The sequence below is a fragment of the Benincasa hispida genome, chromosome 2 (assembly GCF_009727055.1).
Source record: "Benincasa hispida cultivar B227 chromosome 2, ASM972705v1, whole genome shotgun sequence".
In the NCBI taxonomy this organism is placed as follows: Eukaryota; Viridiplantae; Streptophyta; class Magnoliopsida; order Cucurbitales; family Cucurbitaceae; genus Benincasa; species Benincasa hispida.
The window spans coordinates 7,507,497-7,523,120 of record NC_052350.1 but is presented as its reverse complement, the minus strand read 5'-3'; the positions used below and the strand labels follow the sequence as shown (position 1 = coordinate 7,523,120).

At 35.9% G+C, this 15,624-nt stretch overlaps 2 protein-coding genes across 2 annotated transcripts; both read left to right on the top strand.

The window, feature by feature from the left end:
• Positions 1 to 342: 342 nt before the first annotated feature.
• LOC120071673 (U-box domain-containing protein 38-like) lies at positions 343 to 2,395 on the top strand. The gene has a single exon (XM_039024047.1). The coding sequence runs from the start codon at positions 593 to 595 to the stop codon at positions 2,213 to 2,215; it is 1,623 nt and encodes a 540-aa protein (XP_038879975.1). The 5' UTR covers positions 343 to 592; the 3' UTR covers positions 2,216 to 2,395.
• Positions 2,396 to 4,046: 1,651 nt separating this feature from the next.
• LOC120071815 (alpha-N-acetylglucosaminidase-like) lies at positions 4,047 to 15,624 on the top strand. The gene is made up of 19 exons (XM_039024202.1): positions 4,047 to 4,510; positions 4,716 to 4,792; positions 5,030 to 5,241; positions 5,404 to 5,525; positions 7,344 to 7,429; positions 7,695 to 7,789; positions 8,096 to 8,177; positions 10,037 to 10,143; positions 10,252 to 10,282; positions 10,522 to 10,639; positions 10,890 to 10,937; positions 11,200 to 11,309; positions 12,145 to 12,247; positions 12,839 to 12,937; positions 13,899 to 14,009; positions 14,204 to 14,436; positions 14,555 to 14,792; positions 14,872 to 14,950; positions 15,042 to 15,624. Exons 1-19 carry the CDS (start codon positions 4,286 to 4,288, stop codon positions 15,296 to 15,298), a joined length of 2,433 nt encoding a protein of 810 aa, XP_038880130.1. The 5' UTR covers positions 4,047 to 4,285; the 3' UTR covers positions 15,299 to 15,624.

The window sequence follows — 15,624 nt, the reverse complement described above, 5'->3', positions numbered from 1 at the left end:
TAAGTAGTTGATTTTCTAAAAAAAACTTTTTGATATTTATAAATATTTTCCTATACATTTTGAAAAAAGGTTTACATATTATATTTTTTTACATTAAAATTATCGTTATTATTTAGCCATTTTAATAAAAGTTCACTTTAAGAGAAAAAATTAAAATTTATTAAAAATACATAAATTAAAATGGAATAAACATCGAAATATTGAACGAAAATAATTTTTGAAGCTTATTATTATTTTATTGTAATTTAGATAAAAGAAATTGACCTGGAGGAAGAACAAAAAAAAATCAAAGCATGATTTTTCTGACATGACACCGAGGGTGGACTGTTTCTTAGACCATGAAAAAAACCAGTAAATAAAAATTGAAATAAAATAAAAATCCATCCCTCACCATTGACCAGTCAATCCAAAAAACCAGACCCACAAAAAGAAACCCGACTGCACCCCACAGCAGTAGAAGAACGCCCTAAGGCAGTCCTCAGCTCACGCTTCATTTTCTTCTTCTTCTCTCTCTTTTTCCTCACTCAATTCTCTGTACAATTGGATTTCTGCTCAAACTTTGATTTCTTCCTGGTTTCGTGATTCTGTATGTATGGGTGGCAATGGCAAGTCCCGGTGGAAATTCCTCTTCCCCCACCGTCGTAACTCTAGGCTTGAATCCAGCGAGCCTCCTAAAGAGTTCATTTGTCCAGTTTCTGGTTCGTTAATGGCGGACCCTGTTGTCGTCTCTTCTGGACAGACGTTTGAGCGCGTTTCTGCGCAGGTTTGTAGAAATTTAGGGTTCTCCCCTGTGTTAGAGGATGGTTCGAAGCCAGATTTCACTACTGTTATTCCGAATTTAGCTATGAAGAAGACGATTCTCCATTGGTGTGAGAAGTCTGGTGCTCGGAATCTTCAGCCGCCTGATTACACCTCCGTTGAGAGCGTTGTTGCTGCATTGATGGAGAAGGAGAAGCCTCAAGCCGGAATTAGGGATTCCTCGGATAGGGATTTGTTAGAGGGGGTATCGGATTTGCCGCCGGTGAATGTTTCGCACGCTGCGACGGAATATGGCCACCGTCCAGAACATTTCTACACTAGCTCGTCGGAGGAATCGGTCGTCGTCGGAGGAAGTCCCGGAACTCCTCTGCCGTTCACGACTCGACCTGCGTGTTACTATTCATTTTCGTCTTCTTCCTCTGAAACTGTGGAAAACGAAGCGCTCATCCAAACCCTACCCCCTAATTCATCGATTTCTGAAGAAGAGAAGAATTTTTTATGGAAGCTTGAGAGTCCCGATGTGTTTCAACAAGAAGAAGGCGTTATTTCGCTAAGAAAAATCACGAAAACCGATGAAAGTATTAGGGTTTCGCTTTGTACGCCTCGGATTCTTTTCTCTCTCCACCGATTGATAACGTCGAGGTACCCCAAGGTACAAATCAACGCGGTCGCCTCTCTGGTAAATCTCTCCCTCGAAAAGCCGAACAAACTGAAGATCGCGCGGTCTGGATTGGTTCCACACTTAATCGATGTGCTCAAAGGAGGACATACCGAAGCGCAAGAACACGCCGCCGGAGCGCTCTTCAGCCTAGCGTTAGAAGATGAAAATCGGATGGCGATCGGAGTTCTCGGCGCGCTTCCGCCACTCCTCTACGCACTCCGATCGGAAAGCGAGCGAACTCGAGACGATTCCGCTTTGTGTCTCTACAACCTAACAATGATTCAGAGCAACCGAGTGAAGCTTGTGAAACTCGGCGCCGTAACCACTCTACTTTCCATGGTGAAATCAAGAAACTCGACGAACCGGCTGCTATTGATCCTCTGTAACATCGCCGTGTGCCAGGAGGGAAGGTCGGCAATGCTGGACGCCGACGCCGTCGGGCTCTTGGTCGGAATGCTGAGGGAGAAAGAGCTGAACTCCGAATCAACCCGCGAGAATTGCGTTGCGGCATTGTACGCTCTGAGCTACGGAAGCATGAGATTCAAGGGATTGGCGAAGGAAGCCGGAGCAATGGAGGTTTTGAGGGAGATTGTTGAGAGAGGAAGCGAGAGAGCGAGAGAGAAGGCGAAGAAGATATTGGAGAGGATGAGAACGAGAGGGAGATTCGATGAAGACGACGATGAAGAAGACGATCGTGGAGGCGAGTCGAGTTTTGAGAGAGGTGGACTCAGTTCGACTCTGTACCGACTCGGTGGTGGAAGATTTCCCAGCTCGGCTAACACGGTGCCGTTTTGACAACAATTTCTTCTTCTTCGAGATGTGTTCTTTTGGGTTTCGATTATTGGGTTTGTTCCTTGTTTGTAAACTATGTAATTAATGGTTTTTTCCCTCTAAAAACCCTAAAAATGTAATTGGCAGAATTTGTATTCTATTTATTTTTCTTGACATTTAAGATAGGAGGATTCGAACGAACAATCTTGAATATATGTTTAGATAGTTAGACTATGTTTAGATTGACAACTTCGATAGAGATAACTTAAGTTCTAGAATCATTTGATTATCGTCTCTATTAGAAACATATCCATAGTCGTAGAATGTTGATGGAAATATATTTTTTTAGATGGGTACTTAATTTAAAAAGATGATATGCTTTTTGTTTACTTTGCCCAATTGTTATTGTAATGACTACTTATGATGTTTCCATTCTTTTTAATTATTTTCCAATGCATGAGTGGTCGATAAATTAGATTATGATAATGGATGTAATTAATAGTAATTAGTAACTCACTTTAAATTGCCTTTTTTTAGATGGAAGCATTGGGCACCGTCTAGTGTCTACTCCACGAATGTAAAAGGATTAGGTTTTCTTCATTGTCTTATCTCTTTCCACTTTCCATTTCGTATGAGTTCGAAATTGGTTTCTATCATATGTATCCTTTTTCATGGGATAATTCAACTTATTATAAATTGTATTCGTATTATTGTTGTTCTTATTATTCATACTATTATAAAGTTATAAGAAACTTTTGCCTAATTATTTTATAGTTCAATTGATTCAAATATATATTAAACTAAGATATGGGTTGAAATCTCCGTACATCCACTTATTATTGAACTATAAAAATATATATTGTTTAAAGGTTGTATGAGACCTAGACAATATTTTCAAATAGTATGAAACTTTTCATATGAGAGACTGAACTTGAACAATTAAGGCTTCATTTGGTAATCACTTGATTTTTTGTTTTTTTTCTAAATTAAGTCTATTTCATCTACATTTCTTATAATGATTTGCATTTTTCTTAAATACAATAGATGAATTCTTAGTCAAATTTTAAAAATAAAAACATCTTTTTGAAAACTACTTTTTTTAGTTATAAAAATTTGGCTTGATTTTTTAAACAATTGGTAAAAAGTAGATAAGAAAGGAAGAAATTTGGAGAGAGAAGTAGTGTCTTTAGACTTAATTTTAAAAAATAAAATGATTATCGAATGGAGTCTAAAGTTTGGTTTGAGATTGGTGTGTAACTTTAAAAAATTAATTGTAATAAAAAATTTGAAATGAAAAGTAGAATAAAATAGGATAAAATTAGAATATTGAAAAGTTAGTTGGAGAAATCATTTTTTTTTAAGAAGTCAATTACAGAAGCTTCAATATTATTTTAACTTTTCTTTAAATTAATCAATAATTGATTTAACCAAACCCTAAAAAATGATTAAAGATTGAAATTCTAAAAACAAATTTTAAAAAACATATCCAGTGATTTTAAATGAACCTTTGGTTTTTTATTTTTGAAAATTAAATTTATTTCTTTTCTATTTATTACCATGATGACTTGTATCTTTTTTTAGTGTAATAGTTAGACTTTTAGCCGTTTAAAAAATAAAAGATTTTTCTTTTTTTTAAAAAAAGTTAATTTGATTTTTTAAAACTATGTAGATAATAATAATAACAACAATAATAATAAAATCTGGAGATAGAAGACTTAATTTTAATTTTAAAAAGAAAAAACGAAATGGTTAACTAGCCGTCTAAACATTTTGGTTTTTTGAAAAGAAATTAAATCCCAAACAATCAGTTGATGAAGATCAACAGCCCTAAATTAGTCGAGGGGAGGTCCCCACATCCCTATTTATAAATTACACTGATCAGTTGCAGTTTCGCTTTCGCGCGCTCTTCCACTCTCGTCGGGACACCGCCGGCACTGGCCACTGCCATTGTCCGCTAGTCACTGGTACTATTCAAAATCAATTGCCGTTCCTGGATTCTTCGGCGTCATCCACCACCATGCCGATTTCCTCTACAAATTTTCATCTCTACTTTCTACTTTCACTTCTGATCTCTCTTTCTCTTTTCCTCTTCTTATGGCTTCTCCTTTTTCTTCCATTTTCCTTATCTTTGTTTCAATATTCGCCGCCTTCTCCACTTCTCGGTCGTCGACGATCGGAGTCGGATACATTTCTCGCCTTCTTGAAATTCAGGATCGCGAGAGGGCGCCTGCATATGTCCAAGTTGCTGCGGCTCGGGGAGTTCTTCATCGGCTTCTTCCTTCTCACCTCTCTAGCTTTGATTTTCAAATTGTCTCTAAGGTACTTGGTTGATTTTCTTTACGAGTTTCCGTGTTCACTATTTGACTGTTGAAAGAAGTACAGAGTAGTTTGTAAGAGATTTTAATTTGTTTTGTTAGGCACTTGGAAGTTTAGGAAAATAAAAGAACTCCTGTGTACTGAACTCTAGTCTACTTCTAGTCTCTTTTTTTCATGTTCATTTTTTTTATATGCTGTTTTTTCCCAGGATAAATGTGGTGGAGAATCTTGCTTTGTGATCAGGAACCACCGCGCGTTCAGGAAACCCGGGGATCCTGAAATTTTGTACGTAAAAACTATTTGCTCCTCTTTTTTATTCGGTTCGCCTTGATCGAGTAGGCCTTTAAAATTGGATTAAGCTACTATATTGCTTCTTGTTATTTAGTAAGTGAAGGTTTGGGAGTTCCCGTCTCGAAAAATATGAATTCACAGACATCAGTCATCCACAGTGTTCTTCGTAAATAGAAACCAAAATCGATCTCTTACTTTTCGGCATGAACACGATTATCATTCTTTTTCTAGAATCGCTGGGGTCACTGGAGTGGAGATTTTAGCTGGCTTGCACTGGTATCTTAAGAACTGGTGTGGTGCACACATATCTTGGGATAAAACAGGTGGCTCACAACTATTTTCTGTACCTAAGGCAGGCCTGTTGCCTCGTATTCAAACAGACGAAATTGTGATTCAGAGGCCTGTTCCTTTGAACTACTATCAAAATGCAGTTACATCAAGCTGTAAGGTTTTCTTTCTGGAAATGGCATTGGATTCATCTTGCTGCAATGAGCAATATAAATAACAGAAATTGAATTACAATATTTCATGTTGCTCCAATAACATTTATCTGTTTACTGTTTCGATAAATGTCTTGCTGTTTTCTTTTCCTGTGCTTGCTAAAGACTCTTTTGCCTGGTGGGACTGGAAAAGATGGGAAAAGGAAATAGACTGGATGGCTCTTCAGGGTATCAATATGCCTCTAGCATTTACTGGGCAGGAGGCTATCTGGCGGAAAGTATTTCATGTATCTTTCCCTCTTTTTATCTGCGTTATGTTATTCATACTGCCGTTTGGCATAATAATACATTCAGCAAGTGCCTATCGTCATCGAAGATAGAATTGTGCTTGGTATTTTTGGGTGCTAGAGGATGTTGAAGAAGTCAACTTACCCTACATATGTATAATACTATAATCTCTGACTAATCTTAATATTTATGACGATTGGAACAATGTTACTAATCGTGCCTCTTGGGAACTATGGATGCAATAATGTACATTGATTACTGTCATCGCAGATATAATTGTGCATGGTATTCTTTGGGTGCTTGAGGATGTTTAAGAAGTCAACTTACCCTATAAATGCTATAATCTCTGACTTGTCTTAAGATTTAGGATGATTGGAACAATGTTACTTATTGTACATCTTTGGACTATGAATGCAATAATCTACAGTATAATATTACTCTCCACTGCTTCCTGCTATTGGAAATTGTTTCTGGTGTAATCTGAACTTTTCCCTGCTTTAAAAGCTTCTTTCGTTAGGCAGTTTCTTCATCATGCTATTGTAGCTTTCCTGTCCTTTTCTAGAAACAATAATTACAAAATCGGTTCTCCCATAAATTATAGGTTTACTCGTTTGCTACATTTTAATTTATGCAATAAATTGGCTAAAATGAAAAGGCTGACTCTAATAATTTTTTCAGGCTAGGATTATTCTCTTTCGCGTAGGATTATTATTAGCAAACATGACACTCATCCTTTCGAGTGGATAGACAAAGGGTTTGAAATCTTTGGAAAGATATTTTGAGAGGGCTCCCTTCTTTTATTCCTTGGGTTCATTGTGTGGTGGGGGATGGGAGAGACGTACTTTTGGGAAGATCTCTAGATGGGGGAGAGATCTCTCTATAGGTTACTCCCATGACCATCTGTCTTCTCTTAAAAGCCTTTACGTGGCCGATTTTCTTGTGTGGATAGGGAGCTCTTGTTCGTTTCCTTTCGAGTTCCGTTGTGTTTTTTCCAATAGGGAAATGACGGATGTGGTTGCTCTTCTCTCTATTCTTGAGAGTCATCCCTTCCATCTAGGGAGGAGAGATGTGAGGGTTTGGAGCCCTAATTCTTTGGATGGATTTTGTGTAAGTCTTTTTTCCATTGTCTGCAACCTTCTCCTGTGGGCGAGTCGGTCTTTGCGTCGATGTGGAGGATTAGGATCCCGAGAAAGGTTAAAATCTTTACTTGGCAGGTTTTTCATGGTCGGATAAGTACGCTAGACAGGTTGGTTAGGATGATGCCTTCGATGATTGGGCCTTTTGCTGCATTCTTTGTCGGAAGGTGGAGGAAGACTTGGATCATATTCTTGGTCGCTGTGAGTATGCGAGCTTTGTCTGGGATTATTTTCTCCAGACGTTTGACTTGGTGTATGCTCGACACAAGAGTGTTAGAGATATGATTGAGGAGTTCCTCCTCAATCCGTCGTTTAGGGTGGGAGGCCGGTTTCCTTGGCTTGCTAGTGGTTGTGCTATTATTTGGGTGCTGTGGGGCGAGAGGAATAGGAGGGTGTTTAGGGGGGTTAAGAGGGATGTTAGAGAAAGTTGGTCTCTTGTTCGGTTCCATGTTTCATGTTGGGCTTCGATTTCAAAGGTTTTTTGTAATTTTTGGAGTCCCTTCTTGTAGAGTGAGTCCCCCTTTTTTGTGGGCTGAGTTTTTGTTTGTCCGTGTATTCTTTCATTTTTTCTCAATGAAAGCCGTTGTTATTATCAAAAAAATAATTTTTTTCAGGCTAGCTCTTATTGTAATTTACTTGGTTCAAAGTATAGATTGATCTTACTTCAGAATATATTTGCAGAAATTTAACATAAGCAACTCAGATTTGGACGATTTCTTTGGAGGTCCAGCATTTCTTGCATGGTCACGTATGGGAAATTTGCACAAGTGAGTAGTTGCTTTGTAACTGCGTTGAAATTAGATAACTGTTGGATGGATATTCTATTCCACTGGGACTAAAATGAAAGATGGAATTATAAATATATAATCATCATCACATCGGCTACGTAACCTTCCAGGTCCAATCAGATATATGTAGAGAATGGCTTACATGTGGCATGTCTGTTGGCTCTTATATTTCAGTTCTAGTAAAAAAAATTCTTATTGATAATTTCTTATCATTGCCTTTTGAATATCGACATTCTTATCACAGATGGGGTGGGCCACTGCCGCAAAGTTGGTTTGATCAACAGCTTATTCTGCAGAAAAAAGTTACTGGCAGAATGTTTGAGCTAGGAATGACTCCAGGTATTTTTAAGCACTGTCAGTAAATTTATTTAATACCCCATGTTGCAATAGAGTTCGAAATTCTTTGGACTTGACCCAGTAGGAAACCCAAGTGTTTTTTTCCCCTCCAATAAAAGGTTTCCATTTAAATATTTTTACTTTCATATTGGCTTTCTTTTAGAATTGCTGTTTTTTCTTAATTGCTGTTTTAAAGCTTCAGAAATGTTGCTATAGTTCGTACAGCCTATTTACTAGACGAAGTTCTAGAAAGCTCTTGTGCTAGGAACAACCTATGGACCATGGTTTTCTTTTTTTCTCCTTTTTCAGTTTTGCCAGCCTTTTCGGGTAATATTCCTGCTGCTTTCAAACACATATATCCATCAGCAAAGATAACACGCTTGGGAAATTGGTAACTCAACACTCCCTTATCTTACATAAAATTCATATTTGTTATGGTTATTAATGTTTTTTTTTTTTTTTTGTCTTTTTGGCATCTGCTTAGAATATATATTGAAACATTCTGGAACCGGTGTTAGTCAAATCCATGATATTAAAAGAAAGAACAAAAATAGTCCATGATACGAAGGATGTGATGCACTTTAAAAATAATTACTTTAATGAAGTGTTTGATAATAATTTTGTTTGTTGTTGGTCTAATATTTTTGAAGTTTTTTAAACTCGTCTAAAACTGCTTGCTATTTTAAAACAAAGATTTATTCGAATGACTAATATTAAAATTTGAAGGATTTTTAGGATAAAAAAGTTTCCTAAAGAGAGAGATTTTTTTTTGAAAAGGATACGAGTCTCTTTATTATTGAATTATAAAAAGAGACTAATGCTCCAAAGTACAAGAGATTTATACAAAGAGCATAAAGATCAACGAAAAAGGAAAAACCCGAGCTACTTGAAAAGAAATAGAATTACAGCTTCAGTGAAAGAAAGGACAACCGAAACAAAACTGAAGAAAGTTAAGGTGTTGGGAATATAAAAGCCTGCCAATTAAGAAAAATGTCTTGAATTGAGAAACCATCGAATTCTTTGTTCAAAGAGCACCATGCCGAAGCGTTCCTTTTAGCTGAATCAAAACGAAACTCCCAATTTTTCCTAGCATTATGGAAAATTCTCTGATTCCTTTCAAACCAAATATCAGAAAGGATAGCCTTGACCTTGTTGATCCAAAGCAGCCGTGGTTTTTTTGGGAGAGAGGGACTCGAGAGGAGATAAGATAGGTTGCCTCATCAAAGACCCCTACGAAGTTGAATATTTGGAAGGACCACCAACACTTTTCTGCAAAGGTACATGAGAAGAAAAGGTGCTGTAAATCTTCACTTGCCGAAGTACATAAGGGACAAACAGAGGGCAGTAAGGTGACTGAAGGAAGTTTTCTTTGAACAAAGAATTCGATGGTTTCTCAATTCAAGACATTTTTCTTAATTGGCAAAAAAAAATAGACTGAAAAATTTAAAAGAGAGGATTTAAATTGCCAAAAAAAAGTAGACTGAAAAATTAGTGGAAGGAAGCAGGCAAGTGAAGAAAAGCTAGAGGAAAACTATATACATAGGGAGAGTGGTAGAAGTGAATGTCTAAATGGGAGAAAGGCGAGTGAAGAGAGATTAGTGAGAGAAAGTAGGTGTAGAGAGAGATTTGTTAAAAGAAGTATATCTACAGAGAGAAGTTAGAAAGTCTATTTTAAAATGGAGTCAATTAGAAAATTATATATGGAGAGAAGACCTTAAGAGGGATTATTGCAAGAAAGTATCGATGTAGAAAGAAGTTAATGAAATTAGTTTGATTAGTGATCGAGAGAGTATATCGAAAGACTAGTAAGAAAAACAATGGAGAGCAGTTAGTAAGATAAAATATGTAGAGAGAAATTATTAAAATAAGTTGGAGCTAACATGAGCATACCTTATTAGAATGAGACTATAAAATTCCAATTTGTGCATTATATTTTTATGATCCAACTATATCTATATCTATATCTATATATATTTTAATGATGGAACAATACCATAAATTCCATTTTTTATTAGAAATTTAATACCAAAATATGAAATGATCCTGCATGGAGTTGTCTGAATTCAAAATTGGCACCTAGTAATTTGTAAAGCAAGTTAAGAATTACTTAATTTTGACCAGAAAACCTTTAGCTTTTGATTCGTAAGTCATGAGACCCTAGAATGATACTTGAGGAACTAGAAATTCTTGCAAAGTACTTGTTTAACTAATGACAATGTCAATTGTCTCTACGGTACCATTGTCCTGCAGGTTTTCTGTTCACAGTGACCCTAGATGGTGCTGCACTTACCTTCTTGATGCCACAGACCCGTTATTTGTCGAGATTGGTAAAGCATTTATTGAGCAACAACAGAAAGGTATTTTTGGACCTATGCTAACGAACTGTATAAGAATAAGATGTTTCATGCCTTTCCGTAAATGGTGCTTGATGATTTTAATTGTCTGAAATTGCATTTTGTGCTCAGAATATGGAAGAACTTCCCATATATACAATTGGTATGTACTCGTTTCCTCAATCAGACTTTGTATTGTGGGTTGTTCATTTTTCTTTTAATTGTCATTGTAAGATGTGTATGGTCAGCTTTGTTACATCAAAATGGCAGAAAAGCAAGCCAGAACAAGCATTTAAAATTGATGCAATATTTCTTTCTACTGTCTTTAAATTGTCTTTTCTGGAAACATGAGAAATATCTGCTATTGAACTTTTACATTATGAATATCTTTTTACCCTACAGTGATACCTTTGACGAGAACACTCCACCTGTTGATGAGGTGGAATACATTTCTTCATTAGGTGCAGCTATTTTTGGAGGAATGCAGGCTGGAGATTCTAATGCTGTCTGGCTAATGCAGGTATTATTGGTTCGTGTTGCCATATAAGCGGTTGTTCGGCCAATTCACTAAGTTCTCTGCATCGTTCCAAATTTATTTGATGTCCCTGAAGGGACCGAATTCACTAAGTTTTCATAAGTCATATCACTAAGCAAGTGGAACGTGATATGGATTACTTTAGTGAATGCCCACTACATCTCTTCTTTGTCTTTTTGGTGAAATAGCAACTTTTGTCTCAATCTTGTTGCTAATGAAATTTGTTCATGTACAGGGGTGGATGTTTTCATATGATCCATTCTGGAGGCCTCCACAAATGAAGGTTATAGTAATTCCTTATGTCATCAATTGTTCATGTAATAATACACAAATATATCTTCCAATTTTCAATCATCATTAGATAATTGCCATATATGAAGGATCTTCTCAGGGAATCCTTGGCTCAAATCCTGTGTTATTTGTAAATGCTAATTCATTTAGCTGGGCTCCTTATATGCCTGCTCCTTCTTTTATATATTCAATCTTTAGGGCTGTCATTGTGCATTCCTTTCACTTCTGGTTGACATTGGTGAAGCATTTTTCAGGCCCTTTTACATTCTGTGCCTCTGGGAAGGCTGGTAGTCCTTGATCTGTATGCTGAAGTGAAACCAGTCTGGATATCTTCTGAGCAATTTTATGGCACTCCTTACATCTGGAAAGTCTCTATGTCCATTCTCTTGCTCGATCTTAATATTCATATCTAATAAATGGTCGAGATTTAGGCTTACATTGTGGAAAGCCTTTTTCATAGCATATCAGCGATGTTGAAGAGTATGTTACAATTATCGGCCAAGAATAAACATCCAAAGTTCATTAGTTTAAAGTTATTTTTTATTTTTTATATTTTTTTATATTCAGAGTGTCTAATGTTATATTTATAGGCTATTAGCTCTTTTCTAGTTGCTATACATGGTTGATTATATTGACAATCTAAGACTAACCATTTAAAAGCAGTGGTGTCGAGAATGACATATTGTACATCTTTTTACATTTTTGCCCATTTTTATAAATTAATTTGAAGGAAGATTCTTGAAACAATGGTTGATTTATTAAAAATTCCTTGATTACACATTACATTACCTATTTTTTTGCTATTTGATGAATATGTTAAATTTATGTCAAATTATATCATTTTAGAATGTAATTTCAGTCGGTTTATTGAAAAGCAAAGTAATTATCAGTGGCTCAATGTTATCTTCGTGTCTTTAGTTTATAAGAAAGATCCTGCAAGGCAATTTTGATACCCCATTTCATTTAGTTTGCAGGTTAAAACAGTAATTATCCAACTTTAGCCGTTTTACAAAAAATTTAAAGAAAAACTGCATTTCTCGTTAATTTTGTTGCCCTGTCCCGGACCGTGTATAGTGCTTAGGTGTCATTCATAGCTAAGACTATAAGTTGATTTATTGTTTAATTAGCTGTGTGTTTTATTTCAATGGATGTGTGATGCTCGTAAATTTAACTATAATAATATGAATTGCCCTGTACAGGTGTATGCTACATAACTTTGCTGGAAATGTTGAGATGTATGGCATTTTAGATTCAATAGCATCTGGACCAATTGAAGCTCGTAGTAGTCCATATTCAACAATGGTAAGTTTATCATCTACCATTATTTGATGTCTAGTTGTTGTCATAATGTTTAGGCAGCATTATTTAATTGCTATAGGTACTTATTTAGCACCAATAGATTTTTAAAAATAAATATTTGGTGCTTTCTTTATCTCGTCCATAAGTACTGTAACTCAGATTTCGAGTACATTATTTAACTATTTATGTAATTTTGAAGAGATGAATTGATTCTCTTTCTTTTTTTTCATTATCAAAAAGACGGCTTGGAAGATTATATGCTATTTAATATTGCTCAATTCTTTTTAAATTATTTTCATTTACGGATTAGAACAATGAAGAGCTGAATCACAGTGGATCATGGTAGCAAGACTACTCTGCCACTTACAACATTCTGTCACGTATTTAAGTTGTCTACGGAAGATTCTACCCAGAACATAATTAATATTACTCATTAGAATGTAAAAATTGTATATTTAACATATCTATGAAGATATTACTTATTTCAATCTCCCTCTCACCTTCTCTTTTTCTCATATATCCGTGAGGTGTATCATTTTTTTTTGCAATGTTTAAATTCGTGTTTACCTCTGTCACCCGTGTTTTTATTTGAAGGTCGGTGTAGGAATGTCCATGGAAGGAATTGAACAGAATCCTGTTGTCTACGATCTTATGTCTGAAATGGCTTTTCAGCACAACAAAGTTGATGTCAAGGTACAAATATTTTATTGTTATTTTAAAAATATGATGACCCATTTACTTCGTTGCCAGTTGTATTCATGTTCCATTTGCGGAAAGCTAACAAGTGACATTACATGGATTAAATTGAATATAGCGAAGAGCCAATCACATGAAAAGGGTAGTGATATCATTTCTTTTCTACCGTGCTTAGGTTCACATCCTGGCTAATGCACAATGTGGTTTTATTTTCCAAGTTGATTTACACAACTAGTTCTGTTTATGTCTTACATGCAATGCATTATGAGAAGGAACTGATAGATGCAAAAGATGTTCGAAAATATTTCATAATAAATGCCCTACAATTCGAGAACAATCACAACAAATTCTATGTAAAAGATCTAAGCATGGAAGAAAGCTGAATTCTATATGGAGATTAGAATTACTGGACCTATTAGATTGATTGAACATAAACTTGCGAAGTTGCAACAACTAAGCAATCTTCATCAACTAGACCAAATATAGGCAATCTTCTTTGCCTGAAAAATGTAGGCAATTTCCTAAACTATGCTACTATAACGGTAAGAATATGTTCTTTTCTCCACCAACCGCACTAATGCAGAGGAAGTCCGTAGGTCAATAATTAAGTCCACATAATTTGCTCATTAAATGGCTAAGATATAATTTTCTTTTGATATGTTACCCAAATATGAATTGATTATTAAGTCAATTGCAATTCATTCCGACAATAGAAATTTCTTTTTAGTTCAAAAATTTCAGGGGTGGTAGATCCTTCGATTAGAGGGTTGTTCATATCCTTTGGACAACATACTGCTCACCTTGTCCTTGATTTCTGAACTTTAGCCCTAGCACCTTCAACTTTAGAGTTTGTTTTTTCCATTAGAATTTATTTGCCTCTTAGATTTTGCGGCTTGTTTATTTTTGAAATCTTTGTTCCCATCTGTCAGAATTTGTAATATTATCCTTTTGTTTCCAGAAATGGCTTTATCAGTATTCAATAAGGCGTTATGGTCATTTAGTCCCTTCAATACAAGATGCCTGGGATGTATTATATCACACCATCTACAACTGCACTGATGGAGCCAATGTAAGTATAAAAAAGACTGCAATGTCTGTTCGACCTTACCATCTCTTTTGGTACTTCTACGACTGGTGTTTGCAGTCTTGTTACTTTAGAATGGTCGTCACCGTCTTCCCTTTGTCTATTTTCTTTTCTTGCTCATGCAAAATCAGTGAATCGTGCTTATGTTATGCTAACATGTCCCGGTCAATACGGAACAGGACAAAAACAGGGATGTAATTGTGGCATTTCCTGATGTTGATCCATCGTCAATCTTGGTATTACCTGAGGGATCTGAACGACATGGGAACTTGGACTCACGCGTAGATAGCCTTCGCCTTGGGGATGCAATGTTTGACCGACCTCATCTTTGGTATCCTACTTCTGAAGTAACTCGTGCACTAAAGCTTTTCATTGCAGGTGGTGATCAACTTTCTGGTAGCAACACTTACAGGTTGACTCACGACTTTAAAATATCCTATTATTTGAAACCTATAAAGATGTCAAATCTTGTCCTTTTTTCTCTTTATTAAAGCTTAGATCATTGAATTGACATTCGTTGCTACTCTTAGGTATGACCTTGTGGATTTGACCAGGCAAGCTCTAGCCAAATACTCAAATGAACTGTTCTTTAGAATTGTCAAAGCATATCAGTTATATGATGCACAAACAATGGCCAACTTAAGCCAAGAGTTCCTTGAGCTTGTGAATGATATCGACACATTATTGGCTTGTCACGAGGGATTTCTTCTGGGACCTTGGCTACAAAGCGCCAAGCAACTCGCCCAAATTGAAGAGGAGGAAAAACAGGTTCAATTCATGTCCATTCTTTCAATTACGAGACAATTATACTAACTACATCCGAATGCTGACTAATCTCAAATTACAGTATGAATGGAATGCAAGAACTCAAATAACCATGTGGTTTGACAACACAGAGGAGGAAGCAAGTTTGCTTCGTGATTATGGTAGTGATACTTTGAACCTGGACTTCACTCTATATCGATAAATTATCGTCAAGATTATGCTTCAAATTTGACTTATTTAATCTCGATTCAGGAAATAAATACTGGAGTGGACTCTTGGGTGATTACTACGGTCCTCGAGCTGCAATATACTTCAAGTTCTTGAAAGAAAGTTCAGAGAATGGATACAGATTTCAATTGAGTAATTGGAGGAGAGAGTGGATAAAGCTAACAAATGATTGGCAAAGCAGCAGGAAGGTTTACCCTGTGGAAAGCAATGGAGATGCACTTGACACATCCCACTGTCTCTACTACAAATACTTGCAAAGACTTGAAAGCTTTGATCAATGAATCGGGCAAGATTTCTGCAAGTAACTAAGATCTAAATGTTGCATAATGTTTATTTTGCATATTTTACTAGTTCTCCCGTTTTCTATTCCATGTTTAAACTAGTATTATTTCACAGGTTAACGATGGCCCTTTTTTTAATACACAAATAGTCTACGATACTATTTATCTCGGTAATGCAAACAATCTCTTCTTGTCTCTTTGCATTAGTATCGTTGAGTCATTTGAACATAGTTTAGTGGATAAGACACCAACTACTACTCAAAAGATTGATGACTCGATCATCTATCTTGTAACTATCAAACTATGATCCAAGTCCTTTATTTTTA

What these genes read in the sequence shown, in the direction of transcription:
- LOC120071673 (XM_039024047.1), top strand. Translation starts at nt 593, where the DNA reads ATGGGTGGCAATGGCAAGTCCCGGTGGAAATTCCTCTTCCCCCACCGT.
- LOC120071815 (XM_039024202.1), top strand. Translation starts at nt 4,286, where the DNA reads ATGGCTTCTCCTTTTTCTTCCATTTTCCTTATCTTTGTTTCAATATTC. An exon ending in CGTATGGGAAATTTGCACAA is followed by an intron (nt 7,430 to 7,694) that starts GTGAGTAGTTGC and finishes TTCTTATCACAG; the next exon opens with ATGGGGTGGGCCACTGCCGC. An exon ending in GGAGGCCTCCACAAATGAAG is followed by an intron (nt 10,938 to 11,199) that starts GTTATAGTAATT and finishes AGCATTTTTCAG; the next exon opens with GCCCTTTTACATTCTGTGCC.